General features: G+C 42.2%; 1 protein-coding gene across 2 annotated transcripts in view; it reads left to right on the forward strand.

Annotated features, from left to right (window-relative positions):
• The window catches only part of ptgfrnb (prostaglandin F2 receptor inhibitor b), a 47708-nt gene extending 35985 nt beyond the window's left edge, over positions 1-11723 (forward strand). The window contains exons 12-15 of one of the 2 annotated variants that reach the window (XM_019891216.1): positions 8220-8406; positions 8958-9076; positions 9162-9212; positions 10483-11723. In XM_019891216.1, the coding sequence (XP_019746775.1) occupies positions 8220-8406; positions 8958-9076; positions 9162-9212; positions 10483-10595 (470 nt within the window). In that variant the 3' untranslated portion in view covers positions 10596-11723. Of the gene's footprint in view, positions 1-2544; positions 2933-8219; positions 8407-8957; positions 9077-9161; positions 9213-10482 lie in introns of those variants that run through there. The other variant, XM_019891217.1, reaches the window with a different exon arrangement.
• Positions 11724-16713: the final 4990 nt, after the last annotated feature.

The following is a 16713-nucleotide window of genomic DNA, read 5'->3' on the forward strand; positions in this document are numbered from 1 at the left end:
GAGAGCAGAAGACAGAGAGAGAGAGAGAGAGAGAGAGAGAGTGACAAAATAATTTCAACAAACCTATAAGGGGAAGGCATTGGCGGTTTTTATATCGGTTGGCAAGGTTTGGCAACTGCCACATCCAAAAAATGTCTCGTCACTGCTTTTTCTGCAATGAATCATGCAACCGTCCACGTTTGGTCTTGTTACGTTGAGAAGCTGAGCCGTGATTGGTCGTTAACTGATCGCTGAACAACTGTGATGTCATTTTCAGGCGACAGCAAGTAACAAAATGGCCACCCCTGTGATGATTACAAACAGGTGGATTTTGCTGCTTAATTCACATGCCGCAAATGCAATATTAATAAAAAAATACCTTGTCTAGACTTGTGGTGCTGCATAGAATATATTACTGTCACGAAAATGTTTTACTCTACTGTTGTGTCCTCCCAGCCTGCCGCTACATGCGAAACCGCTCTCACATTAAAATTGGAATGTTCTGGCAGTCAAGCCAATGTGTGTATAAGACACACTGCTATTGTGTTTACCAATGATGACATCACCAGTGAAATAGATTTTTTTCTTATTCTTTTTTTTTTAAACCCATGCCACTTCTGCAAATGACACTTTCTTTGCAGCTTTTCCCTCCCCCCCGCTCTGACATACCTTTGCGAAAGGAGCAGGAGGCGATAAAGCTCTGCGCTTTTTGACTTTTCAAAGAACACATCAAGATTAAAGCACTAAGAAGCCTTCTCAGTATTTGCTGGATACCAAAGTAGAACTAAAGGAAGGAGGAGGAGGGGTTGTTGCCACTGCTGCTTCACACATGTACTTGCCTACCTGAAGGATTTGGTGAGGCACGGGAATGTTGGTTTGTCAGCCTTCATTAGCATTAGCAGGAGGACAACATCATATAGATCATTTATTTTCTTTTATAAGAAAGGTCGAAAAGGTGCAACTCCTGCTCCTCCATCACTCCGTAATGGCTGCCATGGAAAGGAGGCGAATATCATTCAGATGTTTGTCGTACTTGCACTTTGGTGACATTCTCCTCGCAGGTCATTAACACCTGCCACATTGTTGCTTCAGAACGCTTCTGATGAATGCGTCTTACCATGTTTTTGGCTCACAAGTCTATCATCCCTCCTTTGGTTGCTTTTGCTACTTTGACTCCTTCTTGCTTTCCTCTCCACTCTCACCAAATTACCCAGCTGTCTTTGCAGGGGTGACAGGCAGCCGTTAATTAGCCAATCTCACGCTCCGTTAGCCGGCCGGGGAGACAGAACGAGCTTGCGAAAGAATAGGTGGTGATGTGGAGAGGGAGCGAATGAGGCAAAAGTGGAGGGCGCTACACAGACTGTTAAAGTGAGCAAGAGTGGTGGAGGGTGAATAGTGGAGCCAGTAAATGGAGGAAGAGGAGGCTTGAGAATGGTGTGAAAAGTTTACCGAGTTGGGAGAAAGAGCTTGTTGAGAGGAGGGAAAAAGAGGGACAAAATTATTCTCCCTCAGTTGCTTGTCAGTTTTAATAAAAGCATTTGCGGTCATGCGGTCGTGAGCAAGTGTTTGTCGTTGCATAAAAGATGCATCACAAATATGAAAATTTCACAAATTAATTGGGTCGGGGAGGATGAGTCACACAAATACAATGGATGTACATAGAATGTTTCAATGGAATCATGGGAAAATTTAGTTGTCCCACTGCTGGAAGAGCACCAAGAATCTCAAAAGCGGTGTTGCATACGTATGAAAAAACCAGGAGACAGATGGATCCATTAAGGCAGCCTGGACCCTTGGAATTGCTTGACAGTCAATCATCACTGTTAATCTATTGTGATAGAAAGTCATCAACTTTAATTCTGTTTCCCCATCAAATGTCTCGCTCACTTTTATGCAATGTAAATGCAACTTTTTTCAACCAAGGTCCAAGGTGGGAACAGGTTCATTTGATTCAAGCTTTATGCACGCAGTCCTTGGTTTATTTGTAACCCCCCCCCCCCCCCAAAAAGTAATTTTGTAAGATGCAATAAACCTGCAGATGACTTGAATCAAAACAGGTGCATGCACGTTAGAGTTAAAGCATCAATAATCTTGTGCGATCGGTGAATTAAGAGCAGACAATAGGAAGAAGAGGGGTAGAAAGTAAGATGCTGAGAGAGGTGCATGGTGATGGTAAAATTCATGAAATATGTTAGCCAGATCCTAAACAGCAACAGAATGCAATGATTTTCACTCCATTAGTCCCACAGTTAAAGCAGACTATAAGGAAGCCTCAAACAGCATATCAAAATATCAAATTCAACTCTTAATTAAGAGCTCAAATGCCAAGCAGGCAAGAAGCAGAATTCATCTACTGGAGATCTTTTTCAGCGCCAGGCAGTAATGAGGGATGTATTGCTGCTCGGCAGCTTTGTTTCCGAGAGGCTAAATGGTGTTTTTATCTTTCATCGGGATTCCGCTCTGCCAGCGCCGCCCTGCTTTATGGCGCGGAGAACACGCAGCCATTTTCATTATAAGCGTGTGTGGTAATTGTCGGTCTTTTGCGTGTCTGTGTTTGAATTTCAGGCAGTTTGGAGCCTTGGAAACTTCTCGAGGGATTAATCTGGAGAAATCCAATCAGGCTGTTTTCATTGCCGCAGACAGCCATTTTAGTTTTATGAGCTTAGACGAGAGCCAGATAGTCAGTTAGAGGTGCGCTGTAGTTCTCACTGGCCATCACAATGCTGATTCTTCTCTGCTTAATGAAGCCACCGCATCACTTTAAACCGTGTAATGAAGCTTCTGTAGTTGAAGTTCTGCACTAACCAGGTTGATTGGATCTTCCTCTATTTCTGAATCTGGAGTCGCTCAGAGTGCTCAATTTATACTTCATCATCATTGCTGGAGGGGGTCACATAGGACCAGGCACTTCCTAAAACCACATGTATTACAAAAATGCTATTTTAAATATGGACAACATACGTGCATACATGCAGACAATAAAATAACAACATTAACAATTTTTTTTTATCCAGTGTATAGTACTCTCATGGATAAAAATTACCATTCAAAGACAGCACAAAACTGCTTCAGTAGAAACCAATATTAAGTGCAAGAACTCATTTTGTACCCTTTCTTTTTTTTCTTCACAAAACTCTACTCAATATTTTTTTTATTGTTAATGAGGTCCTATGTTTGTCCTGCATATCATTCCAAATCCAACCAAAAAAAAAAGGTAGTCACGTTATAGGACAGGGCAGTGTCAGACCCTATGTAAGCGCAACTAAGACATGTCTGCCATCTAATGCCGTTTGGTGATACTGCATCTTAAAACTCATCGACCCCTGCATACCTGCGCAGTTTTGCATTTACAAATTCACAATTAATTTTTTGGGGGGAGTAAATATTTTTTCATGTTTGAGATTTTTCCCATTTTTACCCCCAAAGATTTTCTCCCCATTTTCCCTTGTTTCTGATTTTTGGGGGTTTGTTTAAAATAAATAAATAAAATCCCTACAAAAAAGAAATCGTCCATCCCTGGCCTACATGGACAACTGTACCACGACAACTGACCATTAATCTTAAATGAAATGAGTGCGAATATGGGGTTGGTCCCAGCTGCGTAGCTTCCACTCTTCTGGGAAGACTTTCTATTGTGAGTGAGTGACTTTGCCGAACAGCAAACGAACGAATCTACCAACATACTGCAACACAAAACTTGCAACCCTGTATCCCGTTTTTGAGGCTCCCCATGCAATATACTGTACTGCATTATTTCATATTGAACCACAAAAACATGACGTTTTTCAAGGAAGAAGCAAATAAGGAAGAGAGGAAACTGGCCATAAATAAGGACAGCGTGTGGGTATTTTGAGAGGCTGCTTGCGCTGATTGATTGCCCCATACACTGACAGCACCTGTGCATTTGGGTGACAGTCTCTATGCTTCGCTTTCAATCCAAAGGTACTCAGGAAAATTTCAATATAGTTACATTTTATTGTAAAGTACTAATGAAACATATATGGTCAATTTTAAAACCCGGAAATGTTTTTGTTGTTCTTGTTAAAGCTCATGTGTCATGCAAGATGTTGCTTGAGAATTAAATGTGAAAATTAAGGACACAAAATAAGAGGATTTTTAAATAGCAATCAGTTGTTCAATTTGTTTTAATTTTGGAGGTCATCATCAAGCGGTATGAGTGAAGGAGGTATTTGTGGTATGACTAAAGGGATCCCGATTCCCACATCAGATGGATGAGAACATTCATCACAAAGCAATTGTGACAGTGACTTGAAACATTTGCACATTTTTCCACTAAAAGGCAACAAAACAAGGTCGCTGGTCACAATCTGCTTTGCGTATTTTCGGTTCAGCATTTCAGTCATATCAAATTGTTGCGCAGCAAGTCAGTGGGCGCAGCATTCATCTGACCAAGGCAGGAATGAATGCGTTCATGTAGCAGGACAGGCACTGTCGGTCCATATGGGGCCACAGCTGTGAGTCAGCCTGCTGGATGAGTCTCTGATACCCCTTTCGGAGGAAGTCGTGGTGGGAGAAGCTCAAGGTGTCCCCCGCTGACAGAACGACTCCCTGCTGTTGATTTCGGATTGTGTGATAAACAAAATAATCTCGACACTCACTTAGTATTCCAAATCCTCCAGCTCCATCCCTCCCTACTCGCTTCACGTTCTCAGTCATCACCATTCACTACTGTCAAGAACAAAGAAAGTGGTGGATGGGGGATAGAAGGATAATTGTAAGCAATCCAAAGCTTACTAAATATAGCTAGCTCCATTCCTCGACCGCGCATGTCGTCACCAAAAACAAGCGACCTGACTTCATAGACCAGTTCTGTAATATGATGCAAAATGGGTCTTTGATCATTAACAGGAAAGGCAGATAGATGATATTCTATTGTTGTTAGACTGTGAAGAACAGCAGATTTTGAGACTTCAGTACACCTAACACATATGCAAATACAGTGAGTGTCCCGACCTGAATTTTTTTGACATACAAGTCGTCATTCAGACTTTTTTTTTTTTTTTTTTGGTTTGATTTGTGAGCAACAATTTGCGATACACACTTTGTATCTTGGCAATGCACTCAACTCATAACAAATGACAGATTCTTCAAAAAAGAGCCTTGAAGCTGCTCCTTGCCACTCTCAATTGAAATTTACTGTCCAACGAAACAAATCAGGAAATGACACGTTGCTAGTTAGGTGAATGCTAATAAATGAGGCAAACTACCACAGATGGGCTCACAAATAACATCAAATGTTGCAGAGTTGCATCACATTAAGATGAGCCAGCGGATATTTGAACACAAAGATCTTCGAACACAAAAAAACATCAACCAGTGTGGACTGAAAACATAGCAATACTCACTGGCATATTCTTCATTCTCTGTGAAAAATTTGTAATGCTGCAGCTTATTGAGTCAGTTACGTTGTTAATAAGGACAGCCATCAATGCAGCACTCCACCAATCAGCCCCGTATAGTAGAGTGGCCGGTCAGAAGTCACTCACTTGTAAAGGGCACATGGCAGCCTGCTTGGAGTTTGCCAAAAAGCACCTGAAGGAGTCTCCGTCCATGAGAAAGAAATTCTCATGTCTAACAAGACAGAGATTGAATACTTTTAGCCGTGAATATCAGGCATCATGTTTGGAGGAAACTATCACGGCTCAACATCAGACCAATACCATCCTAATAGTGAATCGTGCTGTGGGGATGTTTTACAGTGGGAGGGACAGGGCGACTAGTCTTGATTGAGCAAAAAAATAAATGCAGCAATGTAGAAACATCGTGGAAGAAAACAGCCAGCACATCAAGGAATAATTACCGCCCCCCCCCCACCACCACCACGTTGTCATTATGAGCTGTTGTATTTCAAATTTTGAGGGGAAAAAATTCTATTTTGCAATGAGGCTGGAACAAAACCCCAAATGGTAAAAGTGAAAAGCTGTGAATGCTTTCCGTATGCACTGTAGGTGCTGTCTGTTTATAATGAAGGCCATTTCACTTATCACGGGTCCTTTTTGGAACGTCACCGCAGCGCTAAACGAGGGATCAGTGTATACACTTACAATATGATTGGGTTTATTTTCTCTCAGTTCCAGTCGATCCTGGACTCCATCTGTCAAGCGCATCCGTTAATTTGGCATCTATACGAGAGCACGGCACAATTGACTCAATATCCCTACTCAGTAGGTGTCAAGACATTTTGTTGAGTGAGTGTTCAAGGGAGTGCTCAGTCAGACGAGCAGACTAAATCAAAGGTCAGAGTATGACAACGCGATTTTTTTCTTAACAGCGCTCGAATTTGAAACCCCTTCAGGAAGCAAGCGTGCTGGGGAGATGTTGAGATGTGATTCATTATTTGGCTTCGGGTGACTTCACTCTTTCCTCTTCATTATGTTCGCTCCATTCTCTTCTCTCATCCACCTCGTTTCTTCATCTATCATTTTCGCGTACAACACCCACCATCTCTTAATAGTTTTCATCACTGTTCGCTTCTTTTTTTTTTTTTTTTTTTTTTTTGGCTGCACATTGTCATTTCCGAATGCTCAGTTGTTTCAGTCATCAACAACGCTTGTTTCTTTTTGAGGCTGAGTAAGGCGTCGTCTCATTCTTAGGGTGTGTGTGTGTTTACATGCATGTATACTTGTGTTTTGCATTTTTGTGCATATATATTAGTGTGTATGTGTGTGCGTGCGTGCGTGCGTGCGTGCGTGCGTGCGTGCGTGTGTGTGTGTGTAGGAGGCACCACACTGCTAATAGTTCTTTCTGACACAGTAATGACTGGTTTGTGCTCTTGCTCTCTCTCTCGCTCTCTCTCTCTCTCTCTCTCTCTCTCTCTCTCTCTCTCTCTCTCTCTCTCTCTCTCTCTCTCCCTCCCCCACCCTCCTAGAAATAATTAGTTCCCCCCTCCTCCAACGATTACATCTATTATCATAATTCTCTCTCATCCCTGTTTGCTTCCATTTGTCATCAGCAGCATCCTTTTTCTCGTGCTGCCTATCCATCAGTTTTATCACCCTCGCTGGAGAGAAGCAGCCGCCCCCCTGCAAACATGTTAATGATGGAGCTGCTCTGGAGGTTCTGATTCAGACGGCTCTGTGCATGTGCGTGTCAGTCGTCGGGGCTGCGCCCAAAACACCGCAATTAGCTGCCTTTCTAAAACGTGACGCTTCTCTGGAAATGTTATGCTTAAGATGCAGCAAGAGCGCAAATCATGCCAGACTGACAGCATGTCTCTCTGCTCCAAAGGAGTTTTAAAGGAAATGCCAAACTGCATTCTGCAATCTGTATTTTATTCGTGTTACTAATCCACAAAATGCCTTTGGCATGGCCACCGACGTCATGTTGCGTTGTCATGTAGGTCTTTATTTTACAAGTAATTTTACTTGCTAAAACTAGGTAAGACTAGTCACAATTTGTGGAACACCAGGAGCCCCATTGATCAAACAGAAGAGATTTCGATTCTTACAACGGACTGAAATTTAGAATGCGCGTAAGCATAAAAAGTCCGTACTCCGATATCATGCGGACACCAGATGTCCCCACACCAGTAACTACTCTGTGGCTGTTTCCAGATTCACAAGTTCCGTTCATATGTGTTGGCCGTCTCCTGCCGCTTGGGGACGACCAAGACATGGGGCACCATCAATATGAAATACATTCATTCACGCAATCGTTTATACATACTCGAGTTGGAAAGACACATCAATTCTGGATGTATATGCTAGCAGTCGCAGCAACCCCTTGAAGAATGCATGAATGGAATTTTTCCTCTCTCCAAAATCATGACCGCGTCATTCTTGATAACCTAATAAGACAACATGGAGTTGGTCCCTCCTTTGCTGCTCTTAAGGAAGGGCATTTGGCTCAGTGACAATGATGAGGGAAATGAACAATCACTACATGTTGTTCCATATTTTTATTACCGGTACTTTCCGTATCTTTGGAAACGACAAAAACACGCATGCCCATTGTTATTTGTTTGAAATGATTTGACCAGGAAAGCCGTCATTGAGATGAAACATCTCATTTACAGAAATGTCCTGGTTAGTATCCCGGTTCATTTATGACTCTAAATTGTCCGAATGGGGTGAACATGAGTTTGAATGCTTCTTTGTCACAAGGTGCTCTGCAATTGGAGCGCACTCATTTTTCACCTTCACTGCCTCATCAACAATCAATTTTACACAAGCCATTGACAAAGCGTCGCACCTCGACTTGTCTGCCTGTCTTTCTTTCAGACCACCTGGCCTATGAGGTGCGTTGGTTTTTCACGCGACTTCGCGGCGGACAGACAACAACGCAAGTCGCCAGCGTTGACCGCTTTGGTGTCGTGAGGAAAGAGTTTCGCAATTCTTCTAGTGACGTTTCCATAGAACGCGAGGACACGCATTCGTACACCTTGAACGTCCATGGCGCCCATGACAGGTGAGTGTTTCCAAACAAGTGGCTTTTTTCCACTCGGATCATCATCAGTGGTGAGAAGTCACAAAGTACAAAACTTGTTTACTGGACTTCTCAGTGTATTTTGTACACAGACAGCTGTACTTGGTCAAAATAGGCGTGTTAACTTTTTGCAACCGCTGCTGCGGATGATAAAGTGACGTTAAAAGCACATAAATAGGGAGAGGTTTAAGTCATGTGGTTGATATCTTGATGCATTGAGATTTTTGGAGTCTTAGAAGGTGGAAAAAAGGGGCAGCAGCGACATGACGAAGCAAGTCATTTTCTAAGTTGAGAAAAAAGGGGGAAGCTCTTTGGTGCATAGATTATTATTTTTTTATTTTGCCAAGATGTCAAACCAGGTATTTTATAGAAACGACAGAAATGATAATTTTTTTTATTCAGTACATTTCAGTCTGATTCCTCCTCCCAGTCTTTTTTCTATACATCTATCTGTACTACCACTTTCAGAATGGGAGTCTTTTTTTCCACCTCTGCTTGTGATCATAAGCGTCTCAATATGTTTTGTCTTCCAGTGACAGCGGGGAGTACCACTGTGTCGCTACCCCCTGGTACTTGTCTGCCTCCACAGGCGCCTGGACCCAAGCCGGGGAGTTGACGTCTTCCAAAATCTTCCTGACAGTCCGATTCGCCGGTGAGGAGTGTGTGCACTGCAATGTGACGTTGCGGTTTCCCCACACAAATTCACCAATTCTTCTGCTTTCTTGTTTCGTTTACAGTGTGGGAGTCCCTAAAGTTGCCCCTCTTGTATGGGGTTTCAGCATCAATAGGTAAACTAACATTCATACGCGCTCACGTGCTCGCCTCAAAACCAGCTTTTGTTGTTATCGTACTTTTGATTTAAACAAGGCGAGAATATGACATGGGCGGCGCTGAATATAGCGTAGCTAACACCGATTAATAAAATTAGCAGAGCAACATCTTGGTGATGGCTCAACACTTTTTTTCACGTGGAACATTTCTCTTCCTTGTTCAGCAGCCCCGACCTCATCCCCATCAAACCAAAGCTTGTAAGAAATTATTCCGGAAGTGTGACAGCTGTTAGGAGTCGTCGTAGCTTCAAAAACATTTTCTCTCATTTTTGCTTCCTGTAATGCCGTTTCGATGGCCAGGGGTCCTTGTACCTTCTTGTGCATGGACAGCATTGCTTTTCTCACTTCAGAACCTTGCAGTTTTCTTTCTTTCTTTCTTTTTTGATTTTGGAGCACAATCTCCACTGCAGCATGAGATTGCTCTGCGGTCTGTTCAAAGTAGCAACACCGGTAATGTGGCAATGTTTTATTATTTTTAGCCAGCAGATATAGTTCTTGAAAGCTGTGGTTCCCAAACTGAGGTCAGCGGCCCACCAGTCGTTCATAAGTCATAGTCTGGGCGACTCTGTGAAATCATTTGAAATGAAGGATGTCCTATTTTTTTTTTTTTTTTTTGGTGTGTGCAGACTGACTTGGGGACTGGCATGTCAATAAAACAAAAAGAATAATTAAAACCAAAAAATATAGTCATATTTAGAGGCATCTTTTCCTGAATTGTGTAATATTATGAGGGGAAAAAAACGTTAAGACTTTCTTCCCTCGTTAAATTTCATTTTGGAAAAATACAACTATCACAACACAACACCGTGTTTTTTAGACTATTGGTCGCTCTGGAGTATAAGTGGCATTTTTTTGGGAGGTTTACAAAAACCGACACCCAAAACACCCAAAATCCCTGTTCCCTAATTGCGTGTTGTTCAAATGTGCCGTTCGGTTTTTCAGAGTGCCTCGAAAAAGAGTGCCAGAGCACTGTGCGTCAGGCAACAAGCTGCTGATTGGCTTATGACATGGGCTATGTTTGGAAATTAATTGGAGGGAAGTGTGCTCTGCCTCTCGGAACACACACATCAACTACACTTTTATTCTCCGAACATGACAGCCTTTTGGGTCTAAAAATGGTCACTTTGTTATCGTATAACATTACAGATTTTTTTCCCCTCATCATAAGCAACTTTTAAAATCAAAAAGCCTTATTTAGAATCGATTTGAATCCTTGTACTTTCTACAGGTGTGGGCTTGTTCTCGCTGGTCCTGGGTCTGGTTTGCGCCCAGTGCTGCTGCCGCAACGCCGCGCACACTCCTCGCTCGCGCAACAAATTGATGGACCTGGAGATGGACTGACAAATACTTTCCCCTGCGCCCTCCCACTGCAGCGCTCCCAGGAAACAGCAAACGCACAACAAACACACTCCCGTCAACGACTTGTGGGACACCCAGTTGTTTCCGAGCAGAGGACGTTGGGAGTAAAACGGGCGGCGCGTTTTTCTTTTGGGAGCGCAACTGAAGCCAACCGACTGCTTCACACAGTACTCTGAACCATTTCTGCAGTGGAGGAGCAGGGATTTTCCCTGAGTTGTTTTTGTTGTTTTTTTTTTGGTTTTTTTTTTTTTTTGCTTTTTACTTTTATTGGCACAGGAGATTTCACTGCCATGTGGGAAGAAAGGACCACTTATCTACCAAACACTAACAAATGAAGAGCTCAGGCTGCTTCCATGCAAACTACCGCCACATTACGAATGCCAACAGAATGTGTTGCCGGTTACAAGTGGAACCTTATTGTCAAGTTCCACGGCCGACCAACGTGACTGTTCAGTCAGCCTGAGCCTTGTTTTTGTGGCGACTCTGGAGAGACCGCAGAAGGTCAGAGCGCCCCCCTCGTCTCCAGACGCAAGAGCCAATGAACTAGCAACCCAGTGTTCCTACCTTAACAAATGGACGGATACTACCTTTTATTCTCGGCTCTGGTTTTTTTGAACATTAAGAGATTTTAAAGATTTTTATGCATCCCAAGGAGACATGCAGTGTGTGGTTGTGTAGGTGTGTGCGTGTGTGATGTCACTTCTCGAGAAATGTTTTGTGCCTGTTGGGTGCACAGTGCCAGTGTGCATGTTGTGTTTTATAGCACTGAGTGAGCAGCGGGAGCTGTTTTCAGGATTACATCAAACGCATAAAAGTTGCTGTCCCTCCACGACAGTAGTCACTCCCTCCCCAAAATAAAATATTGCTTTTAATTTGTCACTGAACTTCAAACAACTGCGAGTGTTTTCGAAGGCAGCGAATGGTCGTCGGGGTTCGTTCAAGGTCGCCCAATGGTCGCCAGACATTCACCTGTACTTTTCCTGTCGCAAGAAAAATCACGAACTGTTGGACGAAGGTTTTGCGAACCTTGAATGAACTCTGACGTGAATGCACGTTTTTCTACTTTCTCCAACTGTCGCAATTTTTGCCCCTCAGAGAGATAGGGGCCTTAAGAGAAGCAAGGCCAATCCGCCATATTTGCATACATTGTTGAATGGGCTGGTTGTTTTTTTGTTTGTTTTTTTTTTTTTTTTTTGGTTTTGTTGTTTTTGTTTTAATAACAAATGAACTATTGCATGGTGCCTTGAAATATGACTTCGATTTGTTCCAAAACCAAACAAAACGATCATATCTCATCTTTCCCCATTGAAATGAAAAGGAAATGCCACTAATCCGTCCCAACCCCCATCCCCCCCCAAAAAATAACCCCATCAACTTTTCTCATGTTTTTGATAAGGAAAATAGCACTCTAAAATGTACTTTATAAAACCTAAAACTTAAGAAGTAACATAATTTAATACAACTTAAATAGGAATGAATGTTTTGTGTCATATGATTAATGAATTGCAACTCCATCTGGTATGTACAACCTGGTCCCTGGGGTCAATATAATTCACATATGATGACACAAACAAAGGCGACTTTCACAACTGCTGTTAGTGACCCAGTAAGACATTGTATTTTTTTTTCCTGTTTTTTTTTTCTCAAAGGATATAGAATATATGTCTGTAAGAACACTTATATAGTCTACACTGATGCCCTCTTTGTGTTCAATTATCCATTGCTTAATTCATTAGCACATCTATGACGTTTCCCATTATGTTAGCATTAATCGAATTGACTTTTTTTTTTTTTGTTAATACAATTATGTAATTCTTGGCTTTATGTTTAGTTTGACAGTCAGCTTCATCTGTGAGTGGCATTAAACAGCTTGAAGTCTCATTTTTGAAGAATGTTTCTGAATCTGCCAGACTGCCACTTGCCGTGTCATGAGTTGAGTTCATTACGCAGCGCTCATATCTAGAATTTTTACTCTCAAGACAAAGCAAAACAATTGGCTAAACGATAACTCGTATATCAAGGCAGCCCTGTAGTTTACTCATGTTGGACTGCAAAAATGCAACAAGGTCATTTTTGATCAGAGTGTGCAGCTCTGGTGGACTTTTATAGAGCTTTCAAGTAGTATTTCAAGCAAGCAAACCGTGTACTTGGGAGGGGCAATATTATGTGGTCGTTAATTATTTTTCACCCTGAGTCAGAGTCCTCGGGCCCTGATTGATGGCGCCTGTGAAAGCGCAGCTCCGCTATTCAAATGGAGCACGATACAGTATGCAAGCATCCACATTTCATGTACACATGAAATGCATTTAATTATTCTGTGCCAAATCGTCAACTTTAACAAATGCCACTGACAGACATCCCTCTTTTCATGTTCTGTCATTTCATTGCAATGAGATGATTTTTTTTTTTTAAATAAATAGATTTGTAAACGTCTGATTTCTATTTCGTTGTGTAGATCCCCTTTACTCCAACCTACAGTTGTAATAAAAGTGGCTGTCTCTTGACGTGTGTGTTTTGTGTCGTGCAGACAAGATGGATTGGAGTGTAAATAAGGCAGCCGGCATTGCTTTGTTTGGCAGGGGCCAGGGTGTTTGAACCCGGCTGGCCCGCATTCTCTCCGCCGAAAATGAGTTTTTCCAAAGGATCTGATGCGGTCGTGAGCGCAGTTCCCACACGTTGCAAATGTGGGCCACTTTGGTTTTCGTCAGTATGTGCGGTTCAATCCATCAATCGTTTTGGAAATTCTTCACAAAGTCTCCACGACTGTTTTATAATTCAACACTGGGCTGCGTCTTGGTGTCTCCCATCTTCTTGTTAGTCTCACGGGATTTTATATTTTGTATTTATATTCTCTCATCCTGCATTTGTCTGCGGCTTCTCTTTCTCCGCTAGCCTTCTGCACATCTTACGTAGCCTCTCCTCTCACTCTTGATTGAAATTGCAGATGAGCCTCAGATGTACTCCCGGGCTTTGAATTTAGCACCTCTTCAACGCCAATCTCTCCATCCATTCCGCTCCCTCTCATTTGCATCTCATGTGGAGACAAGTGGGATCTGGTGGCGTCTGCTACGCGTGCGCGCGGTTTCTAGCGTGCTCTCCCAGGGTCCACTTGACCCACTTTCCTGGTCCTGCTTTGTGTGTTCACTTCTGTCATGGATCATTTAGTAATGTGATCTCGTTGCAATTTCATCTATTGTCTTCCTCAGCTCGTTGTGCTTGGCTCCGACGCGACTCCTGAGACGTTTTGTGGTGAGCTGTAGACGTATGGACAATGGCTCCAAATATGTTCTCTCAGGAGTCCCAGCCAGGTGATGTTATTTCTTATTTTTCATTGCGTACAACACCACTGAATGTTTACACACTCTCCATCATCACGTTCTCATCCCCTTAAAGCCAGGACTCTCTTCACTCGAAACAAAATGCAAATTATCTACTCAAGCAGCACTTACTTGGATTTCTAAAACTTTTGAGACTTTTACATCACTTGTATTAGGTGTTGTTCACACGAGTGAGTGACTACCACTGACCTGAACTGACAACGTGACAAAAACTGGTTCAAACTAATCCTGCGGAATCTGTGGGTGAGGGTTAATTGAGTGTTTGGTTTGCTTCTCTCTTGGTCATTGAGCAAAACATAATAGCTAGCCTGCTAGTTAAAGCCAACGCTCTGGCCCGCTTCAGAGTCGAAAGAGCATGTCTGTTTCATTAATTCAAGCAAAGTCCCTCAGTGATGAAATTAACCTATTGAACATTGTATCTCACTTGGAAGCAATTTACCTGACATCACATCTTGTTATCGACACAACGTATTACGGTGAAAGAGAAGAAAGCTAAAATCACCAATTGTTTTCAGTATTTCATCACTCATTGCCCCATAAGGGTTACTACCATTTTAAAAGCAAGGTCTACATGATGTCATGAGGGATAACAATGTAACTGACACTCTGTGTGAGTGTGTGTGTGTGTGTGTGTGTGTGTGTGTGTGTGTGTGTGTGTGTGTGTGTGTGTGTGTGTGTTTCCTTTATCCATAAACAACAAAAAGGCATCGCAATTCACGCCTAAACTTCTGTCCTGACTGCCAGACACAATTTGTTGAATCAACGTTGCACGGTTGTTGCTTTTCCCCTAATCTTGCTCGTTGGGGCCAGTAAAGCAAATACTGTTTATTAAAAGCAACACCTGAGTGAGCACATTGAGGCCTCGCTTTGGAATTCTGACATACCACATCCCACACATGGAAGCGCCCACTGTATTGCACTTTGCGTCCTCTGTGCACCTTATCCAGCAAGTGGATCCTCGGAAGGTGTGGACTAACATGGAGATTATGTGTGTGTGTGTGTGTGGGGGGGGGGGGTCAGAACACAGCACCACTTGCCCTATTATTCGGAATGTGTTCACTTTTTCTATACAGTACTTTTATATTGAATGTCCAAGAAATTCCATGTCATTTAAATGATATGTTGAATATTTGTGACTGCTGTTATTAATCTAGCTAACTCTGTTGTTTTTAATCACGGATCCCCAAATGTTTTGGGTCCAGGGATCTGTTATAGTGGATTTTTTTTTTTTTCTATACAGTACTTTTATATTGAATGTCCAAGAAATTCCATGTCATTTAAATGATATGTTGAATATTTGTGACTGCTGTTATTAATCTAGCTAACTCTGTTGTTTTTAATCACGGATCCCCAAATGTTTTGGGTCCAGGGATCTGTTATAGTGGATTTTTTTTTTTTCAAGACCCGTTTGTAATGCTAACACCAATCAAACATAACTACCATGTTCCCCCCTAAATGCTATTTAATTGTTTTATGTATTTTTTTTACATCTCTACCTAAATATTAATAACCTGTTTAAGAAAAAGATATTTTTAGAAGTAAATTTAATTTAGTTAAAATCAATATTTATCCATCATTGTTAGCTGACGTCAACTGCTAACAACATGGCTCTGAACAGAAACAAGCTAGTTTACAAAAGGAAAGTCAGTGTTGCTAATGTATGATTTGGTCGCTATATTTAGCAACTTTTCCAACTGCTCTAGCAACCTTTTTTTTTTTTCTTAAGTGATACACGAGGTTAATTCCCACAAGGAAAGCGATGGCATGACACAACCTGAAACAACAGACCACATGAGTGGAACCAATTTCACATTGTTTTGCGTATGACAAGAAAGGAGCCCAGTGGAAAGTATTCACAGAGTCAATTTCAAAAACTCTTCCGAAAGACATGTTGCCCCCGTTTAGATTGCAAAAGCAGCGTAAACCATATACTGTATTGGAAACCTTTGACCTGAGGTTAATTGCTCTTAGGCTGCAAATATTTTATGTGATCCATCAAAATCCTATTTGAACATTTAATTGGCCCAAAAAAGGTAGAGGGGAAGTGATAGGGTCCATCACCTAACTCCTAACATTCTCTCTGTAGTTGTTTGGACCCTATTAGAGCTGTCGCACGCGCTCTCACCTCCATCCAGCATGACTTGTCCTTACATGGTGTGTCATACAGACGCGTGCACACAAATAACCGGTCGTGTGACTGTGAGTCTGGGTTGGCTCTGTGGCCTGCCACCAGCTAATAGCTCCCTGAAAGATGGGCCTGCAGCAACTGTTTTGCGCACATGCTGCAGTATGGCTTACCTCATCTCATGAATGGTTATTAATACTCTTGATGACGAATGCATCTGATTGTGACTGTGTCAATTGAGACTCACGCTTGGTCGACGGAAAACGGACCAAAGAATTTGCGTGTGAGAAATTGATCATGTATCATCGATATAATAGTTTAATTCTACCCCTTTCACTGAGGGTATGCTGTCTCGACGTGCATGTCAACGCTAATCACCAACAGTGTGTATTGACATCCTAGCTATAATTCCATATTAGACAGCAGGGATCTCAGCTAATGCTCCATAAGGGAAGTATTAAAGTGAAAGGGGATAAGGAAAGTCACTTGAACTCATATGCAGCTGTCAAGGCTATTATGAGTCTTCCGGAGTGCACGACTGTGTGTGTGTGTGTGTGTGTGTGTGTGTGTTTCCTTTATCCATAAACAACAAAAAGGCATCGCAATTCCCGCCTAAACTTCTGTACTGACTGCCAGA

Source organism: Hippocampus comes, unplaced genomic scaffold (genome assembly GCF_001891065.2).
Source record: "Hippocampus comes isolate QL1 unplaced genomic scaffold, H_comes_QL1_v1.1 scaffold174, whole genome shotgun sequence".
In the NCBI taxonomy this organism is placed as follows: Eukaryota; Metazoa; Chordata; class Actinopteri; order Syngnathiformes; family Syngnathidae; genus Hippocampus; species Hippocampus comes.